The sequence below is a fragment of the Corapipo altera genome, unplaced genomic scaffold, assembly GCF_003945725.1.
Source record: "Corapipo altera isolate COAL_440 unplaced genomic scaffold, ASM394572v1 83020, whole genome shotgun sequence".
In the NCBI taxonomy this organism is placed as follows: Eukaryota; Metazoa; Chordata; class Aves; order Passeriformes; family Pipridae; genus Corapipo; species Corapipo altera.
In genome coordinates this window covers 1-20,493 of record NW_020885319.1, presented here as the reverse complement: position 1 = coordinate 20,493, position 20,493 = coordinate 1, and the positions used below count along the sequence as shown (strand labels likewise).

At 56.4% G+C, this 20,493-nt stretch overlaps 3 protein-coding genes across 4 annotated transcripts; 2 read left to right on the top strand and 1 right to left on the bottom strand.

Annotated features, from left to right (window-relative positions):
• Positions 1-546: 546 nt before the first annotated feature.
• LOC113940385 (bolA-like protein 3) lies at positions 547-3,557 on the top strand. The gene is made up of 4 exons (XM_027631523.1): positions 547-605; positions 1,494-1,617; positions 1,748-1,836; positions 3,424-3,557. Exons 1-4 carry the CDS (start codon positions 579-581, stop codon positions 3,487-3,489), a joined length of 306 nt encoding a protein of 101 aa, XP_027487324.1. The 5' UTR covers positions 547-578; the 3' UTR covers positions 3,490-3,557.
• A 220-nt stretch (positions 3,558-3,777) lies between these two features.
• Positions 3,778-10,742, bottom strand: LOC113940384 (MOB kinase activator 1A). Its single transcript, XM_027631522.1, has 7 exons — positions 10,556-10,742; positions 10,462-10,517; positions 7,595-7,761; positions 6,735-6,828; positions 4,951-5,084; positions 4,710-4,873; positions 3,778-4,192 (listed from the first exon to the last, which is right to left on the bottom strand). Exons 2-7 carry the CDS (start codon positions 10,473-10,475, stop codon positions 4,115-4,117), a joined length of 651 nt encoding a protein of 216 aa, XP_027487323.1. The 5' UTR covers positions 10,476-10,517; positions 10,556-10,742; the 3' UTR covers positions 3,778-4,114.
• Positions 10,743-15,495: 4,753 nt separating this feature from the next.
• LOC113940383 (bifunctional methylenetetrahydrofolate dehydrogenase/cyclohydrolase, mitochondrial-like) lies at positions 15,496-20,019 on the top strand. 2 transcript variants are annotated; one of them, XM_027631520.1, is made up of 4 exons: positions 15,496-15,625; positions 18,055-18,239; positions 19,015-19,137; positions 19,691-20,019. In XM_027631520.1, exons 1-4 carry the CDS (start codon positions 15,540-15,542, stop codon positions 20,002-20,004), a joined length of 708 nt encoding a protein of 235 aa, XP_027487321.1. In that variant the 5' UTR covers positions 15,496-15,539; the 3' UTR covers positions 20,005-20,019. The 2 variants fall into 2 exon arrangements, with proteins under 2 accessions (XP_027487321.1, XP_027487322.1); XM_027631521.1 differs by lacking the exon at positions 15,496-15,625 and adding an exon at positions 16,772-16,930.
• The last annotated feature ends 474 nt before the right edge of the window (positions 20,020-20,493 follow it).

Sequence of the window (20,493 nt, the reverse complement as noted above, 5' to 3'; positions counted from 1 at the left end):
TTTACAGGAATGAGAGAGCCAGATATGGGAGTCTGGGAATGGGATGGAGAGTGGGATGGGGCCCTGTAAACGGGAATGGGGAGGGGGCAGGATGGGATCCTTTGGGGGGTGGTTTGATGGAACCCTGTCTGTGGGATGGGGGTGGGATGGGGCTCTGGGTAAGGGTTGGGGTGGGGGTGGGGGACAAACCTGGGCCCGAGGGGAGGGGAAGGATTTTGGGGGGGGATGGGACAGAAGGGCAGGATGGAACTTCCTTTAGGATGGGGTTCTGGAGAGGGGTTGGGAGGGCAGGATGGGGCCCTTTGGGGGGAGTGGGAGGATGGGGCCATTCGGGGTGGGACAGGGTGGGACTTTCCTTGTGGGAAGGGGGGCAGGATGTGTGTGTGGGGGGGGGGGCTCGATGTGGGAATGAGGGGGTCAGGTTGAGGGTGTCTCTTTTGGGGAGGGGCAGGATGGGACCTTTTGGGAATGGAGGGGGGGGAGGGGCCGGGTCCCCTCCTCTGGGGTCCTCCGAGCCGCCAGGGGGCGCTCGGCGGTGCGGGGCTGAGCCGCGGGGTGACCCCGGCGCGCGCCCCGGGATGGCGGCGGGGCTGGGCCGGGGCCCGGTGAGTGTCCGTCTGTCCCTGCATGTCCCCGTGTCCGTGTCCCTGTGTCCGTCTGTCTGTCCCTCTCCCTGTGTGTCCCTGCGTCCATCTGTCCCTCTGTGTCCCTGTGTCCGTGTCTGTCCCTGTGTCCGTCTGTCCCTGTCCGTGTCCCCCCGTTCCCGGCCCGCGGCTCCCCCCCGGGCAGTGTATCCCTCCCCTCACTCCCCTCCCGGGGCTTCGGTGCCCCTAAAGGCAGCGCCGTTTCCATCCCTCCTTTCCCTGGTTCCCCTCTTCTGGTTTCCCCCCACTCCAGTTCGCCCCTTTCTGAGATGCCACTGAAGGCAGCGCCCATTTCATCCCATCTTCTCCCATTCCCATTCCTCCATCCCTCAGTTTTCCCCCTCTCCCGGTGCCCCGCACTCTGTGCCAGCAGCCTTCCCTTGCCTTGCCTTCCCTTCCCTTGCCTTCCCAAACCTTCCCTTGCCTTGCCTTCCCTTGCCTTCCCAAACCTTCCCTTGCCAAACCTTCCCTTCCCTCCTCCCATATCCCCCCCGGGCACAGACAGCCCCCCACCCACTGCCACCCCCAGCCCCCTGTGTGTGTGTTTGGGGTCCCCTCAGCCCCTGTGTGTTTGGGGTCTCTCCAGGGTCCTCCCACCCCCTGTGTATGTTCAGCGTCCCCTCAGGGGGTCCCCATCCTCTGTGTGTGTGGTTTTGGGGTCTCCAGCCCCTCTGTGTGTGTTTGGGGTCTCTCCAGGGTCTGCCCATTCTCTGTGTGTGTGTTTGGGGTCCCCCAGGTCCCCCATTCTCTGTGTGTGTGTTTGGGGTCCCCCAAGGTCCCCCCATTCTCTGTGTGTGTGTTTGGGGTCCCCCAGGGCCCCCCCCAGTCTCCCATCACTGTCCCCCCCAGCTGTTCCTGCGCTGCCGCTCCTGGCGCAGCCTCAGCTCCGGCTCCGAGGGGGAGTCTCACCTGACGCGGGTCCTGCGGGAGAGGTTCCCCAGGGCCTCCTCCATCAAGGTCGTGGACATCTCAGGTAAAGCTCCTTGTTCTCCTCCTCCATCCTCCCAGTTCCCTGTCCCAGACCCCCGGCAGGTCGGGGCTGTGGGGGCACAGCAACCCCTCTCCTTCTTGCTGGAGGATTTGCTGCCCGTGTCATTTCTCAGGAGGCTGCGGGGCCATGTACGAGATCCACATCGAGTCCGAGGAGTTCAGGGAGAAGAGGACAGTGCAGCAGCACCAGATGGTCAACCAGGTGAGGGGGCCGGGGGCCAGGGGGGACCCCAAGGGGGCACAAAGGGTGTGGAGGGCACTGGGGAGGGCACAGTGAGGGTGAGCAGCACAGAGCTGGGCACTCCGGGGCACTTGAACCTTCACAGGTGTCTCCCAGAGTCACTGCTGGACACACACACTGGGACTGGAAGGGTGGTTCTTCCTTCCCAGTTCAAACCAGTTGAAAGGTGTGTGCAGCTCTGAGCTGGGGGCTCTGGGGGTGTCTGTGCCCACTCAGTGCCTGCAGTGCTGCACACACTGACAGGATTTGTGCTGTGCCTGCACCCAGTCAGTGCTTCACAATTCCTTTTTCTCAGTTATAACCAGTGCAGCCCTCTTTTCCCCTCCCTTCCCAGTTCAAACCAGTTTAGCTCTGTGTGCAGCACTGGGTTGGGTGCTTTGGTGCACACACAGTGCCTGAAGTGCTGCACACACACACTGAGAGATTCCTGCTGTGCCTTTCACTGCAGCCCTTCTTTTCCCCAGTAATAACCAATGCAGCCCTTTCCCCCTCCTTTCCCAGTACAAAGCCAGCCCTTCCCAATAAACTGTGGAGCTGTGGGTGCTCAGAGCTGTGCAGCTGTGGGCTCTGGGGGTGTGTGAACACACAGTGCCCAGCTAGAAGTGGGTGTTACAGGCACAGTGCTCTGCACAGAGAGGATCAGATGCTGTACAGGGTGGCTAAAACTGCAGCATTTCCCCTGTAACGAAGTGCAGCCCATTTTTGCCTCCCCAAAGCCTTTCCCTTTGTCCCTAATCATTATTGAGGAAACAGTGAAGCCCTTCCTGTGACAGTTCAGATGCTGCTCCGTGAGTGCAGCACTTTGTGTGTGCACAGACCCCCCTCGTGCCCAGCTGGGAGTGCAGCCAGCACAGCCCACCTTTCCTGGTAACAAATAGCGGCCATTCCTTATTTTTGTCCTCATAAAGGAGGTGTCTGTGTGTCACTTGTAGCTGTGTCCTGTGGGTGCTCAGTGGTGGGGGTGGCACATACACACAGCTGGGTGCTGAGCTCACCTGGGCAGTCGCAGTCCTGCCCCCAGGTGAGTGTTTAAGAGCCCAGCCTGCCCTGTTTTCACCCCAATAATCATCAGAATCATCCTGGAAAACAAGGGCTCAGAGCTGGTGTAGCTCTGGTGTGGCATTTAAAGCTGCCTGCAGCACTTCACAGAATATCCTGAGCTGGAAGGGATCCACAAGGATCATGGATCCAACTCCTGGCCCTGCACGGACACCCCACAATCCCACCCCGTCCCTGAGTGTGTTTTCCAAACCCTCCTTGAGCTCTGGCAGCCTTGGGGCCGTGATCAAATCCCGGGGGGCTGTTCAGGGTGCCCCTGACAGTGCAGGCCTCTGGTGTATTCAGAGCTTTCGACCCTTCAGAACGTCCCTCCCTGGGCTGGTTTGTGTCACACACAGGACCAGGTGTCTGCCAGCACAGCAAACCTGGAATTCGTGTGTGATTCCACGTGAGACTCTGCCCTACTATTTCTTTGATCCCAGTGACCTGACAGCCCCAAAGCTGTGCCCAGCCCCCGGGAGTGACCCCAGAGCTGTGCTTGCCTTGCAGGCCCTGAGTGAGGAGATCAAGCACATGCACGGGCTGCGCATCTTCACCTCCATCCCCAAGCCCTGAGGCTGCTCCACACCAATAAAGTGCTCCAGGGCTGCTCTGGCTCTGCCTCCCTGGATGTATAAACTTCAGCCAGTGTTGTGTTTTCAATCAGGGTGCCTGTGGGACGGGGGAAGAAGAGGAGGAGACCCCCCCTCTTCCTCTGAAAGAAGAGCAGGAAGAAACTTTATTATTGCCTTGCCACACAGGAGGGTCCCTCGTGTCCCCCCCATCCATGGGACACCCCAGAGCTGCTCCTCCCTCCCAGGGACAGGGACACCCCCCTGGGACCAGGCACTTCTTTCCCCCCCCCCAGTGCTGCTGCCAAGGGGAGCTTTAAGGCTCTGGGCCAAAGTGCACCTCTTATCCTAAAAAAAGCACTTCCAAAAATAAGCTGAGCCACTCTCAGCCCCGGCCAGGCGGCTGCAGAGCCCAGAGGGAAACTCTGGGAGCAGGAAGCAGCTGTGCAGGACTTGGAATGTCACCCTGTGAGGGACAAAACCTGCTCCACCTTCACCCAGCCCACAGCTGTGGGGCTGCACAGCAGGAGTGGAGCCACTTGGTGTGTCCAGCATTCCTGGAGCCAAGCGCTGAGGTGGCTGAAGAAGAAGCAGAAAGGAGAGGCCAGAAGGGTCCCCCCAGGAATGTTTTATCTGTCCTTGGAGCCCAACTTCTCAATCAGTTCCTGCAGAGGAGCCAACTCCCTCCTGTCAATCAGGTTGAACTCCTGGCAAGGGAAGAGAGACAAAAAATTAAAGAGAGCTCTCAAAGAGCTGCTGGAAAACGTGGCTGGTCCCCCTGGAAGGCACCGTGTGGCAGCTCCTGGGAGAACCACAGAGGAGCAGCCACCTCTCCCTGTCCTCTGTGGAGGAATTCAAGTGTTTCAGGGCAACAAAACTTCTGCCACGTTGCTGTGCACTGAACAGGAAAAAAAAGGCACTGGTGCTGCTACTTTTGAGTCAATTCTTAAGCTGCAAACTCCCCCAGGTTCTGTTCCAAGCCTGGGTTTCTTGCTGCAGGTTGATAACTGAAACCTGAGAGGGAAACTCAAGCATACACAGCCAACTCAGCCCCACTTCCTGGAAAAAAACCCCACAAAGAGCCCAAGCCACAAACAGCAGGGCTGGGTACAGAGGGGGGCTGGGTGTTATCTCCCAGCACACACCACAGCCGCTCATCTGCAGGGAAGGGCTCAAAATCCAGCTCCCTTTAGGCGGGGGACAAGAAAGCCCTTCCCAGCTCACCTGCACGAAGAAGATGAAGTGCTTGAAGGAGGTGTTGAGATGGGCCTCCTCCTGCAGCCGGATCACCGAGTCGAAGTGCTGGTGGTAGATGTGGGCGTAGACACGGAAGAGCCGCTTCAGGATCGTCTTGGCCACCGACATGAAGTTCTTGGGAAAGGGGACACCTGGAATGCACAGACACACGGGGATGAGGCTGTGGTTGCTCAGGAGGTGCCATCCTGTGTCACACAGCACCACTCACCGATCTTGGAGGGGAAGAGGGTCTCGTCATCCAGCTGGTCCTGCACCCACGTCATCAGGTAGTCGATGTATTTGGGCGCCGAGCACTTGATGGGCTTCTTGATGTTGGTGCCGTCTGCCCAGTGGTACTCGTACCTGGCACAGGGGGACAGGGGTTCTGTGCTCCCACAGGGAAAAGGGCATTTTCAGGCCCTGTGACCTCCTCCTTATCTCAGGAAGGGGCCACACTGGTACCCTGGGGAGCAAGAGCCTGTGTGAGTTTGTCAAGCCCAACACGACGGCGTTGACCCCTCCAGGGCTTCACCCTCCAAAATCACAGGATACGCTGGTTGGATCCCATCAGGATCAGAGTCCAGCTCCTGGCCCTGCACAGACACCCCAACAATCCCACCTGTCACTGAGAGCATTGTCCAAACAACCCTGGAGCTCTGGCAGCCTTGGGGCTGTGCCCAAACCCTGGGGAGCCTGGGCAGTGCCAACCACCCTGTGGGAGAAGAACCTTGTCCTGAGATCCAGCCTAACCCTGCCCTGACACAGCTCCAGCTGTTCCAGGGTCCTGTCCCTGCTCACAGAGAGCAGAGATCAAAGCTGCCCCTCCACTGCCCCTCTGGATGTTAAAAATGAGCCTCAACTTCATGGCAACCTCCTCTGACATCATAATTTCCTTAAAACAACCCAAAAACTGCCCAAAAGGAAGCCCAGGGCCATCACCCACCATCTGGATAAATTCCCCTCTAGCTTCCAGACACCCTCCAGGAATTTGGCACTCACACAAGGCTTCTGTGATAGACTATCCCAGGAGCTGGGAGCCTCCAGATCCAGTCCCCACACGTGCTCATCAATCCCAGGGCCCCTCCAAACCAGGGCAGACACGGACTGACAGCACACAACCCACTTGCTCCGAGATCTCCCACAAAATCCCTCAAAAGCAGGAACCCCCACACACACATTTTGACTGCCACCTCTTGCTCTACAAGTGAAAACAGTGCCCTTCAAACATTTCCTGTTGTCACAGGAAATGGCCCCAAAAATAGAGGCAGGAAGTGGCAGTGCTGGGGAGGAAAGCAAGGCAGGATGTTCCAGGGCACCTGCAAGTGCTGCCCAAAGCTGGGCTTAAAAACTGAGAGCCCTGAGCAACCTTACAGAGAAGATTCCCAGCTGGAGCTTTGCCTTGGTAAAATATGAGTGCTGAGCCAACAGCTGGTGTTCTCCCTGCAGGATTCACCCCTAAAATCACTGAGGTGGCCCCAAAATGTTCCTTCACTATCTTCTTTCCACCTTCCACAGTGCCCTGAGCTTCTCCTACACAGCAGTAACACCTTGTGAGGAGGCTGCAAGTGTCTCCTAAAAACCACAGCCCTGGGAATGTCCAAGGCCAGGCTGGAGCCACCTGGGCTAGTGGAAGGTGTCCCTGCCCATGGCAGGGGGTGGCACTGCATGAGCTTTAAGGTCCCTTCCAACCCAAACCATTCCATGATTCTCTACAACTCTGACAACAAGACCAGACTCTTCCAGTTGAGTTGGATCTCTCATTTTCTTTAAAACCAACTTTTCCAATCTCTTCAGCTTCCAGCCATAAGGGCCTGATGGACAGGGAAGAGAGATCCCAGAGGGTATGACCACAGGCAGGTGAACACCACCAAAGGAGTGCAGTGCTGGGCCTTGAGCCCATGGGGACACATCCCATCCTCTTTTTAGCTCCTCTCTCCACACTGCTGAGTGATCTGTGCACTCACCTGGGTCCCCACAGAGAAATGTGGCCCCAGCCCCCAGCAGAGCCCTCACCTGGGCCCTGCAGACATGACAGGGCAGCTGCTCTCTGTGCAGAATTCTGTGATGGTCCCGTACAACATGTTGATTTGGTTGAAGAAATCCACAGCTGGGAAGGAAAGGGATCGAGGTGACTCACAGTGTGAACACAAAATGGTCTCTGAGGATCCCTGTGCACCCAAAAAACTCTTCGAAGAACCAAACACCCCCTTCCATGTGATGTCACCTGGCTCATGACTTTGAAACAGTTCAACCATCCAGGAACTGGAATTTCTCTGTCAATTTTTCACTGCCTGGCTCCTTCCCCACCTGACTTGCACAGCATGAAGCTCCACTTAGCATTCCATATCCTTGGAAATAACAGCTTTGGGTTCCAGGCTCCCCAAAACCCTGACTGATCTGAAAAAACGGGAGAGACTTCCCTTAGGCTGAACTCTCCCTGCTCTCCTTCAAAACTGCTTTTTCCTCCTCTAAACTCCAAAGAAACAAAGTTCAAGGCCACGGGGAGCAGCTGCTAAAAGCAAACTGAACTCGTAGGATTTGAAAACAGAAAACAAGAAAGGAGCTCTCCAAAGCTGGAGTTCAGTGGAAATACTCCACTTCCTCCCTGGATTATTTGGTGCAGCTTTTACAGACAACAACAGGAACTTTCTAACACCAAAAATAACCCCTCACAAACCCAGCCACCTCTTAGAGTCTGAGCTCATAAAAACCCACCCCAAAACCACAGCGGGGCAGGTTTGTCTCTTCCTTTTTTCCACTGAGACTTTGCCTCCCTTTTATTCCACCTAAGCAGAGTTGCCTGGGGAATTCCCGGGTCTGTGTAGGGATAAACCCCGAGGTTTTTGGGGTTTTCCCCCCCCGGGAGGACTCACTGTTGACAGCAATCCACTCGTTGAGGTCCTCCCCCTCGGGCAGCATCACGGCCTGGCGCAGGTTCCCGCTGCCCAGCGTGGCCTCCGCGTGCTTCAGCAGCTCGTACTGGTGGGAGCCCTCGGGAATGTTCTTCTTGGGCTTGAAGGTCTTGGAGGAACGACTCCCACTGCAGACAGAGGAGACACGTCCAGTCAGCCACGGACTCACTGAGCCTGGAAAAGGTCTCTGTGACCATCAAGTCCAGCTGCCCACCAGCAGCACCAAGTTCACTGCACCGAGCCCTCGAGTGCCACATCCAGGTCCCCTGAACATTCCCAGGGGTGGGACTCCACCACTGCCCTGGGCAGCCCGTTCCAGGGCTTTACAACCACTTTGGGAAGAACTGTCCCCTAATATCAAACCTAAACCTCCCCTGGGCTGAGGGGAGCTGATGACCTGAGGCCATTGCCTCAAGTCCTTTTGGAAATAACAGAACTTGGAAATAGTATATATTTGGAAATAATATATAATATTATGTATATATATTATAATATTATATTTTTATATATATATCTATAAATACAATTATTTGCATTTATACAATGTATACAATTATTTATAATATTATATATTATAATTATTATATATATAATTTATATTATATATTATTATATATATTATATATAATATATTATATATTATATAATTATTTATAATATTATATATTATAATTATAATTATATATAATAATTATAATATATATAATATTATAAATAATTCTACATAGCATTATATTATATGTAATATAATATTATATATTATTATATATTATATTACATATATTATTATATATAATATTATATTACATATAATAATAGATGTTAATAATAATAATGCATGAATTATAATAATTAGATATTATATAATATTATTACATTCTATATTACCTAGTTATTATATAATGTATGATATGCTATATATATATAATACATTATATAATATATATACATTATATAATACTATAATTATATAATAATTATAGTATATAATAATATAAGACAACTATATAATTATATTATATAATAATATATAGTATTTAATATATATTATGTATAACATAATATATATAAAATAATATATAATGTATACTTGAAATAATATAACCAACTTGGAAACAATGGAACTTTTGGAAAGAATATAACCTGGAAATAACAGAACTTTTGGAAACCACAGAACTTTTGGAAATAACATACCTCTTCTAGAATCAATAAGCATTAATTGTTTTGTTTGTTAAAACAAAACGTATAAATAGGTGACAAAGGGACCCTCTGTGCTCAAAGGGGTGGGACACTACCTGCTAAAAATGTGACTTGGGAGCCTCCTGAAATGCAGATTGTCCCCACACTCCTGTCCCCAACAACCTCCCTGTGTCTCCTGCCTCCCCCAAACAGCCACACTGCCAAAACTGAGGAATTTTGGTATTTCTCTACCACAAAATGTTAAATTTCAGACCCTGCCAGCTCCCAGAGAGAGGGATGGCCGGGATGGCTGGGAGCAGAGCATGGCTCAGGGAAAACGGGATTCTCTGGTTGTCACACAACCCCTCCCTCCAAAACAGCCCCTCCCTCCAAAACAACCCCTCCCTCCAAAACAGCCCCTTCCCTCCAAAACAACCCCCTCCCTCCAAAACAACCCCCTCCCTCCAAAACAGCCCCTTCCCTCCAAAACAGCCCCTTCCCTCCAAAACAACCCCCTCCCTCCAAAACAGCCCCTTCCCTCCAAAACAGCCCCTTCCCTCCAAAACAACCCCCTCCCTCCAAAACAACCCCTTCCCTCCAAAACAACCCCCTCCCTCCAAAACTGCCCCCTCGAAGGCTTCCCACCCCTCATACACCCCAAAGCCTCTCCCCATGACTTCCTGCCCTCCAGGTCACCCCACTCCTGCTTCCAGCCCCCTCCTCATGCCACCGAGGGTGCTCTGCCCCCTCACCTTCTTCCAAGGCTTCCTCCCAAAAAACCCACCACACCCCCAGGGTTCCTTCCACCCCTCCCCGTGTCCCTCCAGGGCTTCCTCCTCCCCCCCCAGTCTTCCTCAGCCCCTTCTTGTGCATCCCTGAGGAAACTTTGCAAGGTTTTTCTGCTCCCATACCCACCCAGGGCCCCCCCAAGCCCCTCATGAGCCCCCCCAGCCCAATCCCACCCCGGGCTTCCCCCTAAATCTTCCCCTAAGAGCCCTCCCAGGCCTAGTCATGGGCCTTCCTCAGCTCCTTGGGGGGCCTCTGACCCCCCAGAACCTTCCTGAAAGCCCAGGACTCCTCTCAGGATCCCCCAGACCCCCTCCAGCTCCCTCACATCCTCCCCCAGCTCCCCCCACCCCAGGAAACCCACAGAGCCTCCCCAAAAAACCCTTCCCTCCCTCAACCCTCTCACAGTCCAGCCTCAAACCCTCCCCAAACGCTTTCCTCCCGCCCCAAAAACCTCTCACGGACCAAGTCCGAGTGCCCCTCAGCCCCTCCCCACAGGCCCTTCACCTCCCTAAAGCCCCCCCAGCCCGATCCCACTCCAGGTTTCCCCCTAAACCTTCCCCTAAGAGCCCTCCCAGGCCTCATCCTGGGCCTTCCTCCATTCCTGGGGGCCTCTGACCCCCCAAAACCTCCCCCCAAGCCCAGGACTCCCCTCCCCACGACACCCTCCAGCTTCCCCCGCCCCAGGAACCCCCTCAGAGCCTCCCCAAAAAACCCCCCTCAGCCCTCCAACCCTCCCCAAACCCTTCCCCCCCACCCCAAAAACCTCTCGTAGGCCGAGTCCAAGTGCCCCCACGGGCCTTTTCCCCCCCCCAAGCCGCCCATGAGCCCCCCGGGGTTCCCCTCGGGCCCTGGGCACTCACAAGAGGAAGCTCATGGCGAGAGAGGCCGGGCTGGGCTGAGGGAGCGGGACCGGGACCCGGGAGAGAGGCCTGGGCTAAGGGAAGGGACCGGGACCAGGGAGCGGGAAGGGGCCGGGCTGAGGGAGCGGGCTCTGCCCGGGGTCTGTTCAGTCCGGTCCGGGCTGAGGGAGCGGGCTCTGTTCGGGCTGTGCCCGGGCTCTGTCTGGGTCTGTCCGGTCTCTGTCCGGCTCTATCCCAGCTCTGTCCAGGTCCGTCCCGGCTCTATCCCAGCTCTGTCCCGGCTCTGTCCGGTCTCTATCGTGGCTCTATCCCGGCTCTATCCCAGCTCTGTCCCGGCTCTATCCCAGCTCTATCCGGTCTCTATCCCAGCTCTGTCCCGGCTCTGTCCCGTCTCTATCCCAGCTCTGTCCCGTCTCTGTCCCGGCTCTGTCCCGTCTCTGTCCCGGCTCTATCCGATCTCTGTCCCGGCTCTATCCGATCTCTATCCCGGTTCTATCCCGTCTCTGTCCCGGCTCTGTCCCGTCTCTATCCCGGCTTTGTCCCGTCTCTATCCGATCTCTATCCCGTCTCTGTCCCGGCTCTGTCCGCTCCGTTCTGAGGCACCGCAGCCGCTCCCCGCGGGCCTCGCCCGGGCCGCGCCGCGCCGCCAACTCTCGCGAGAGCTCCGCGAAGGGGCGGAGCCTCGCCCGCCGCCGTCACCATGGCAACGGCCCCACGCGCGGGGACACAGGCCTGGGGAACCCTGGGACCTCCACACGGGGATGGGGACCCGCCAGGGACCCCCCCGTGGGACTGGGGACCTCCCCACAGGGATGGGGACCCTCCACACAGGGATGGGGACCCTCCAGGAACTCCCCCGTGGGACTGGGGACCTCCCCACAGGGATGGGGACCCCCCCGTGAGACTGGGGAATCCCTACGGGGATTGGGACTCTCCAGGAACTCCCCCGTGAGACTGGGGACCTCCCCACGGGAATGGGGACCCTCCAGGGACCCCCCCCATGGGGCTGAGGACCCCCCACACGGGGATGGGGACCCTCCAGGAAACCCCCGTGGGACTGGGGACGTCCCCACAGGGATGGGGACCCTCCACACAGGGATGGGGACCCTCGAGGAGCTCCCCCGTGTGACTGGGGACCTCCCCACGGGAATGGGGACCCTCCAGGAACCCCCCAGTGGGACTGGGGACCCCCCACATGGGAATGGGGACTCTCCAGGAGCTCCCCCGTGGGATTGGGGACCTCCCCACGGGGATGGGGACCCTCCAGGAATTCCCTCATGGGACTGAGGACCCCCCACACGGGGATGGGGACCCTCCAGGAACTCCCCTGTGGGACTGGGGACCTCCCCACGGGAATGGGGACCCTCCAGGGTCCCCCCCCATGGGACTGGGGACTTCCAGGAGCCCCCCAATGGGGATTGGGACCCTTCGGAGACCCCTCATGGGTCTGGGGACGTCTGGGACCCCCCCATGGGGATGAGTACCCTCCAGAGTCCCCCATGGGCCTGAGGACCCCCGTGGACCCCTGCGTGGGTCTGGGGACCCCCATGGACCCTCCCCATGGGGAAGGGGACTCTCCAGGGACCCGCCCCATTGCCCCAGGCAGACCCCTGATGGGTCTGGGGACCCCCCAGGACCCCCTTCCCACGAGCCTGGGAACCCCCAGGGACCCCCACATAGGCCTGGGGACCCTCAGAGCCCCCTCCTCATGGGCCAGGGGCCACTGCATGGGTCTGAACACCCCCAAAGCCCCTTCCCCGTGGGCCTGGGGACCCCCAGAGCCCTGTTCCCATGGGGCTGGGCAGCCCCCCTGTGGGTTGGGGACCCCCAAAGCCCCCTCCTAATGGGCCTGGGGACTCCCAGAGTCCTGGTCCCATGGTCCTGGGCACCTCCTAATGGGTCTGGGTGTCCCCAGAGCCCCTTCCCCACAGACCTGGGCACCTTCCACCATGGGCTTGGGAATCCCACCATGGGCCTGGGGACCCCCAGAGCGCCCTCTCCACGGGCCTGGGCATCCCCCCACCATGGACCTTTCCCCTGCCCAGAGTCCCCTCAACTCCCAGGCTCTTCCCCACACCCTCCACCAACCCTTCCCCACCTAATTTAATCCCTCCCCAGCTGCCACCTGGCTGAAATCCTCCCAAAAATCCAAAAGTTCATCAGCTCCTTTGCCCAGGGCTGATTCCTGCAGGTTTTCACCCTTTTTTTTTTGTTCCTTACACGGCTCCTTCAACTCTTGTCTTGGGAAGAAGCTGCTCTAAAAATGACTTTTTTGACCTAAAAAATGACTTTTATAACCAAGGAGTGACCATGAGGAGTTAAAAGCTACACTAAACACGGTGAGGTTGTTTGTGTAATTTATGTCACCTCCCCCAGCTCCAACAATGGGCACAGTGTGGAACCTGCTCTGCCAGCACGGACTGGGATGGGGCCGGTGATCCTTGGATTTATGGGACACTCAGGAAGGAATAAAAACCTCCCCAGGCTTTCCCAGCACCTCCATGACCTCGAGATAAACCTCCAAAGTCGCTTTTCCCAGCTCAAGGGATACCAAGGACAAAGTTAAGGAAAATAAACACATAGGAGGGGATTGGACTCACTCCACATGGATTCCCAAGGACTTACAGGTTCTTCTTTACCTCTTTTACTTATCCTGGGATCATCCCACAGCCTGAGCAGCAGGGGAGGGGGAATTCTGCCCCTCTGCCCCACTCTGGTGAGACCCCACCTGCAGAGCTGCTCCAGCCCTGGAATCCCCAACATCAGAAGGATTTGGAGCTGCTGGAGCGAGTCCAGAGGAGGCCCCGGAGCTGCTCCAAGGGCTGGAGCCCCTCAGCTCTGGAGCCAGGCTGGGAGAGCTGGGGGGGTTCACCTGGAGAGGAGAAGGCTCCAGGGAGAGCTGAGAGCTCCTTGCAGGGCCTGAAGGGGCTCCAGGAGAGCTGGAGAGGGACTGGGGACAAGGGATGGAGGGACAGGACACAGGGAATGGCTTCCCACTGCCAGAGGGCAGGGCTAGATGGGTAAGGAATTGTTGGCTGTGAGAGTGGGGAGGGGCTGGGATGGAATTCCCAGAGAAGCTGTGGCTGCCCCTGGATCCCTGAAAGTGTCCAAGGCCAGGGTGGAGCAACCTGGTCTATTGAAGGTGTCCCTGCCCAGGGCAGGGGGTGGCACTGGATGATCTCAAAGGTCCCTTCCAACCCAAACCATTCCATGATTTTATGATTCTATCTATGATATTGGATCAACTGGGATCATTTGCTTCCAGCAGAACCTGTTGATGAGGCAGGAGATGATCTCCAAGGTCCCTTCCCACCCAAACCATCCCATGTTCTTGCCCATCTCTGGCAGCTCCAGCTCCATCCCACCAGCAGCACTGGGGGTCTCAGACCCTCCCCAGCCCCAGCCCAGAGAAAGACTTGGGTTTAACCTGTCACTGTAATGGATTTAAATGCCAGGGAGTGGGGTGAGATGGGATTTTGGGAAGAGATTCCTCCCTGGGAGGGTGGGGAGGGGCTGGGCTGGGATTCCCAGAGAAGCTGTGGCTGCCCCATCCCTGGAAATGTCCAAGGCCAGGCTGGAGCAACCTGGATTGCCTTGCTGAGGGCAGGAGTACAGAGACAAGGCAGACGATCAACGTGATCAAAACAATGTCCAATTTATTATTTTAATCAGTTAACTTTTATACAGTTTAGTTTGTTCCAGGTACGTGCTCACAAGGTGATTGGATGGCTCAGTCAGTGCACGCGTCCCCTGCTCTCAGTTTATTGGACCTGGTGCTCTGTCCACGCGGTCTGAAATCATACTTGGCGTGCAAAGCTCCTTCTATTGATCCACCTTTAGGGTTTTTCCGAGGTCTGCAGGTGTTTCATTATCTCCACTTTCTCAAGGCTTTCTTACTTTAAACATACCATGTTCTCAAACCTTATAATTGTAGACACAAGGCTAACAAGTATAAACACTGCATATTTTCACACAGCTTATAAGTACAAACATTACACCGCTTGTCACTTCTAAAGTCATGGCAAGCAAGGTCTACAGAGTGCAGGAAAAATTGTTCAGAGAAATCTCTCTGCTCCGGCCTCATTGCCTGGAACTGGGAACACCTGGAGCCGGGAACACTCGGAACTGGGAGCACTTAGTGCCAAATCCAACCCTAATCCTAACCCTGATCTTAGTCTCAGTCCAGGTTTGGACATACTTAGTCCTGTATTTAATCTTATCCCAGGCTCAAGCCAAGCCCCTGCTCCCATCCCAACCACACCTCTAACCCTAATCTCGTATTTAGCCTTGACCTCAGTCCCAGCTCTAACCACAACCCCAGCCCTAAACCAAATTCCACATTTGTTCCTAACTCCAACTTCAGCCCCAGTTCCAGCCCCAACCCCAGCCCTAACACCAATCCCACATTTATCCCTAACTCACACTCCAGCCTCAGTTCCAGCCCCGATCCCAACCCCACCCCTCACCCTAATCCTACATTTAGCCTTGACCCCAATTCCAGTCCTAATCCCAGTCCCAGATTTAGCCCTAACTCCAATCCCAGCCCCAATTCCAGCTCTAACCCCAAACCCAACCCCCTTCTAGCCCCGATCCCAACCCCAGCCCTAAACCTAATCCTGCATTTAGCCCTAATTCCAATTCCAGCCCTCACCCTCTGTCACCCCAATCCCTCCTCACGTCACCCAAATCCCAGTTTTTCCCCCTTTCCCCCCAACCCACCTCTGGCCCCGCCCCTCACCCTCAAGCCACGCCCCCAGCCCCCTGCCGTCCTCTCACGCACCGCCCCCCCCGTGTTGCACCCCGCGGGTTCAGCCAATCAACGTCTCCTTGCCCTATTTAGGGCGGGAACCCGCGCGTTTCCCCACCAATCACGCCGCCCTCCCCTTCTCCCTCCATCCAATCGCAGCGGGCAGCTCCCGCTCCGTCCCCACCCGTCCAACGCCCCATTGGCTCCCGCCGGCGCGCGCGCTAGGGGGCGGGTCTTACCCGCCTATATAAGGGGGCGGGTGGCACGCGCCGCCCTCACACTGAGGTGGTCCCGCTTCGGTGTTTCCGTGGCTGTTTCTGCTGCCGCTGCCATGGCAACCGCGCTCTGCCCGCTCCGCGCCCTCGGCCGCGCCGCTCTCAGACCTCGCGACCGCCGCCTGCACCTCAGCGCGCCCAGGTACCCCGCGGGGAGGACTGGGGGCGGCTGGGCGGGAGCGGGGACAGAGGCGGTGCGGGCTGAGGAGGGGGCCGGGGCGGTGGAGCCCGCGCCGGGGGTCGCGGTTACCGGTCTCGCCCCGTGGCGGTGCCCGGGGAGCGGGGCAGATCCTCCCCCCAGCGGCCGCGCCGAGCGGTGCAGGCTGATGAAATCCCGCGCCCGCCTTGCGTGGGGGTGCGGGGCTGGACACGGGTGTCCCCCGGGGGGGCGGTGGATGGAGACCCCCCTCGGGACGAGAGAGGCAGAGACCACCCCGTGCATCTCCTGAGAGCGACAAAGACCCCCAGCCATCCCCACAGAGAGACAGAGACCCCTGAGCATCCCCCGGGCACTGGCCCTGGATTTAAAGGGTATGAGAGTGACAGAGAGCCCTCCCCAGGGTGAGAGGGGTGGAGATCCTCCTCAGGCATCCCCCGAGAGAAGGACAGAGCCCCCTGAGCATTCCCTGGAGTGAGAGGAGCAGAGACCCTCCCGGAGATCCCACGGGTTAAGATGGACAGAGCTCCCCCCCCAAGCATTCCTTGGGCACTGGACCTGGATTTAAACGGTGTGAGGGAAACAGAGACCCCCCGAGATCCCCCGGGCTGAGAGGGACAAAGGCCGCCCAGGTCAGAGGAACAGAGACCCCCTGCTCCAAACAGGGCTCTGAGCTCCCTCTTTGTCCCCCTGTAGCTCCCCCGGGGGCTGGTGCTTCTCCCTCTCCCTGAGAGCCCAGAGCACCCCGATCTCAGGGAAGATCCAGGTAGGTTTTGCCTCTGATTTAAGGAATTTTCCATTCCCTGGCTTGCCAGGCACTTGTCATAATTCCTTTTACATCCAAATCAGCATCTGGTAGTTTGGCACAGGTTTAGCTCTGAAGCTGGAACAAGAATTAGAGACCCAGTGGGCTGGGACTGGTTGGTAAATGGGTTTGACTGGTTGCAGGTAGGGATGAAGTAACACTTAATTCCCAGTAAATGGGGAAAACTGCATGTTTGAGTAAGGCAGGGATTAAAGCACAAAAGCTCCTCTGCACCTCCCAATAAGGATTTAGGGAAAAGGCTTCTCCTACCTGAGAAGGCTCGTGTGTGTCTGGAGCAGTTATGGGAGTGGTTTTCCCTGGTTCCAGCTACTCCCGGAGTTCAAAGATTGTACCTGGAAAAGGTCAGAAAGCAGCACTGTTGGACTCAGTCCAGGATCCCAGTAGGAGAAGATCCATCCATGAGGCAGCCGATGGATTTTTGAGGAGAAACTGCAGCAATTCAGCTTTTTCTGGTGGATGTTGAGGTGCAGGGAGGGTGGGAAAGTGCTCCTGGTCCTGTTGGGCTTTGTGGGTCAGCTGTCTCCTGGGTTCCTGGGGAAAGTGGAGTGGGTTGTGATTGCCTGGAAATTGCTTCAGGAATAGGCTGGTTCCTGCAATTTGGGAAGGCACCAGCAATGCCAGGAATGCTGAGGAGCATCTGTGCCTGTTCTGGATCTGAGGGCAGGGAAATTGGGCGAGGGAGGTGCTGGTCAGGAGGCCTTGCAGAAACACTTAAATTATGGGATATCCTGAGCTGGAAGGGACCCACAAGGATCATGGATCCAACTCCTGGTGGATCCTGCTCCCTGGGGTCCCTGAGCAGGAAGAGGCCTTGGAGACAGGAGTTTCCTGCAGTTTTAATGGGATTGGGAGCTCAGCAAAGCTGTTAAAACTGGGGAGCACAGGGAGCTCTGCTGGCACAGGGTAGGTCTGGCCCCTGGCTGGTGCTGGGGAGGGAGGATGGGCAGAGATCCAGGGATGTGGGAGGGCTGGGAAAGGCTGAAAAGTCATTTCAGGAGTTGGAGTTTCTGCAGATAAAGAAAAACCACCTTCATAAAACAAAGTTCAAGGAACATTTGGACATTGCTCTCAGCACAGGGCGGGGTTGTTGGGGCTGTGCAGGGCCAGGAGCTGGATCAGTGATCCTAAGGGGTCCCTTCCAGCTCAGGATATTCTGTGTTTGTCTTGTCTGGTCCCAGCAAAGCTGTAAATGAGCCTGCAATGTGCTGCTTAACAAGATTTAACATCAAGGTGCAAAAAGCTTGCACAGAGCTCAAGGAGCCTTTTCTCCCCTGACTGTGGTTGGCTCCTGGTTTTCCTGTTCCATGTTGTACAAAGCTGGGAGTTGATGGTCCTGAGGATGCTGATGGTGACACTTGTTGCTCTGTTGGTCCCTGGCTCCTCTCAAACCTGCTCCCTGGGGTCTCTGAGCAGGAAGAGGCTTTGGAGACAAGAGTTTCCTGCATTTTTAATGGAATTGGAAGCTCAGAAAGAGCCTTTTCTCCCCCGGCTGTGGTTGGCTCCTGGTTTTCCCAGCCCATGTCACACAAAGCTTGGGTGTGAAGGTCCTGGGGGTGCTGATGGTGTGGTGGCACTTCCCCTGTTGCAGAGCTGATGCTGTGGTGATCTCTGGGAGGAAGCTGGCCCGGCAGATCCGGCAGGAAGCCCGGCACGAGGTGGAGCAGTGGGTGGCAGCGGGGAACAAGAGGCCCCACCTGAGCGTGGTCCTGGTCGGGGAGAACCCAGCCAGTCACTCCTACGTCCTCAACAAGACCAAGGCAGCAGCTGACGTGGGTATGGCTGGGGCTCCCTGCCCAAAGCAGCGGGGTTGGGGTAGGAATCCTCCGTGCTGGAGGCTGGGGGAAGCTGCTTGGACTGAATCCATCTGGCAGCTTTTCACCTCTGTCCACCTTCACCTGGAATCTGGGTTCTTGTTGTCCTGGGATGGGGTTGGTAAACATTGTCCATTGGGATCCTTCAGGACAACATCAAGCTCTGTGCTTGGGATTTTCAGCCTTCCCAGAGGCATAAAAAGCACAGGAAGGGCTTTTTGGCCTCCCTTCCTCACCTCAGGGGTCACTGTTCAGCCTCGCTGCTCTGACTCCTTCCCATCTTGCAATCCAAGGTCCTGCTCAGGGTTGGGGGCAAGAAATGGTGTTATTTTAACTTGGGTTCTGCACTGCTGAGAGATTTTTTTGGATTGGAGTTTTTTGGAGCTGAGATTTTTAAGCTGCCATCCCTTTCCTCCTGTGCCCAGAGGGCTCACAGGATGTGTGGTTTTATTTTCATCCTTGGCTGGGTTTCTCTAATCCCTCCCTGCACTGTGAGAAACTCAAACACTCTATCTCAGGTCATTAATCCCATATAATTGTCCTGGGAAGGCTTGGGGAGGTCTCTCCAGCCTGGAAGCTGCTCCTTATTGCCTAATCCATCCAGTCCTTGGTGTGCACTTCTGGGATTTGGTAGAGCAATGAAACAGGGGGGCTTAAAAATCCACAAAGATCAGGAATGTTGCTGCCTTGTGCATAGCCTGGGCTCACTAATGAGGTGTGTTTGGGACGATTTCCAGGGATCAGCAGTGAGACCATCCTCAGACCAGCTTCCATCACTGAGGAGGAGCTGCTGGATTTGATCAGCAAACTCAACAACGATGCAAACGTGGATGGGCTGTTGGTGCAGCTCCCTCTGCCTGGTGAGGAGCTGAACTTCCACCTCTTCCTGTCCTACATGAAGTTTTTAAGGGTTCCCATGTGCTGGGAGGACAATCCTGTGCCACGAGAGGTGGGATCCTGCCCTGGTGGAGTTTAAAGATGTCCCTGCAGCCCCTCAGCACCATCTGCCTGCAGGAGTTTGGTTTCTGGGGGTCACAGGATCTATTCCTGTGCTGGGAGTATCATCTTCCAGTATCAGCTTGAACTCAGTTGTGGCCTTGAGGCTGCCTAAAAATACCCTCAGCATGAGCAAGGCTGTAATTCCAAAGTGCTGTCAGTCCCTCTCTGCTGAGAGCTTTGAGCTGGAAGTGCTGAGGAGCCTCAAGCCTCCACATTTTGGAGGGGTTGGTGCTTCGAGGTCAGAGCTTGAGCCCAGGGCTGGGGCTCAGAACTAACTCAGGGTCAGAACCAAGTCTGGCTCAGGGCTGGGGCTCAGAACCAAGTCTGGCTCAGGGCTGAGAATCAGAGGTGGAGCCCAGGGCGTGCTGGGGTGCCCAGCACAGTTGCAGGCTGAGCCCCCTCTCTGCCCCCCAGGACACATCGACGAGCGCAGGGTCTGCAACGCCGTCAGCCCCGACAAGGACGTCGATGGCTTCCACGTCATCAACGTGGGCCGCCTGTGCCTGGACCAGGACTCCATGTTACCTGCCACCCCCTGGGGCGTCTGGGAGATCATCAAGAGAACTGGTAAGATCATCAAGAGAACTGGGAAGAGCTGCTGCTCCTGCAGGATGGGGCTGCTGTCCAGCAAAATTCCAGCTGGTGTCTGGTTTAAGATTCCCAGCTGGACAACTGTGTTATATGGTGGTGAGGAACTGGCTCATGGGTTGGGCACAAAGTCACAGTGACTGGGGTGGTGTCAGGCTGGCACTGGGGACATTCCACAGGGCTCCATCCTGCAGTTCTCTTCAACACCTTCATCAGCTCAAAGGAAAACTGAGGAACTTGGCTGAGGACACCAAACTGGGAGGAGCTGTTGACTCCCTCGAGGGCAGAGAGGGCTCAGCAGACCAGAGATGGACAATCCCCAACCGTGGGAAGTGGAGCAAGGGCAAGGGCTGGATTGTGCCCCTGGGCTGGGGCAGCCCTGGCTGTGTGTGTGGGCTGGGGATGAGAGGCTGGAGAGCAGCTGCAGGAAGGGCCCTGGGGGTCCTGGTCCATGGCCAGTTGTCCCTGAGCCAGCAGTGCCCTGGCAGCCAGGAGGGCCAACGTGTCCTGGGGGCATCAGGGAGGGGATTGTCCTGCTCTGCTCTGCCCTGGGGCGGCCTCACCTCAACATTGGGGCAGTTGGGGGGGGACACAATATAACAAAACCATTGGAGAGTGTCCAAAGGAGG

Coding starts and splice junctions, on each gene's coding strand:
- LOC113940385 (XM_027631523.1), top strand. CDS start 579: ATGGCGGCGGGGCTGGGCCGGGGCCCG. Junction 1,618..1,747: donor CAAGGTCGTGGACATCTCAG/GTAAAGCTCCTT, acceptor GTCATTTCTCAG/GAGGCTGCGGGGCCATGTAC. Junction 1,837..3,423: donor AGCACCAGATGGTCAACCAG/GTGAGGGGGCCG, acceptor CTTGCCTTGCAG/GCCCTGAGTGAGGAGATCAA.
- LOC113940384 (XM_027631522.1), bottom strand. Junction 5,085..6,734: donor GTCATGTCTGCAGGGCCCAG/GTGAGGGCTCTG, acceptor CCCCTGTGCCAG/GTACGAGTACCACTGGGCAG. Junction 4,193..4,709: donor ACTTCATCTTCTTCGTGCAG/GTGAGCTGGGAA, acceptor TTCCCTTGCCAG/GAGTTCAACCTGATTGACAG.
- LOC113940383 (XM_027631520.1), top strand. CDS start 15,540: ATGGCAACCGCGCTCTGCCCGCTCCGCGCCCTCGGCCGCGCCGCTCTC. Junction 18,240..19,014: donor CAAGGCAGCAGCTGACGTGG/GTATGGCTGGGG, acceptor GACGATTTCCAG/GGATCAGCAGTGAGACCATC. Junction 19,138..19,690: donor GGTGCAGCTCCCTCTGCCTG/GTGAGGAGCTGA, acceptor TCTGCCCCCCAG/GACACATCGACGAGCGCAGG.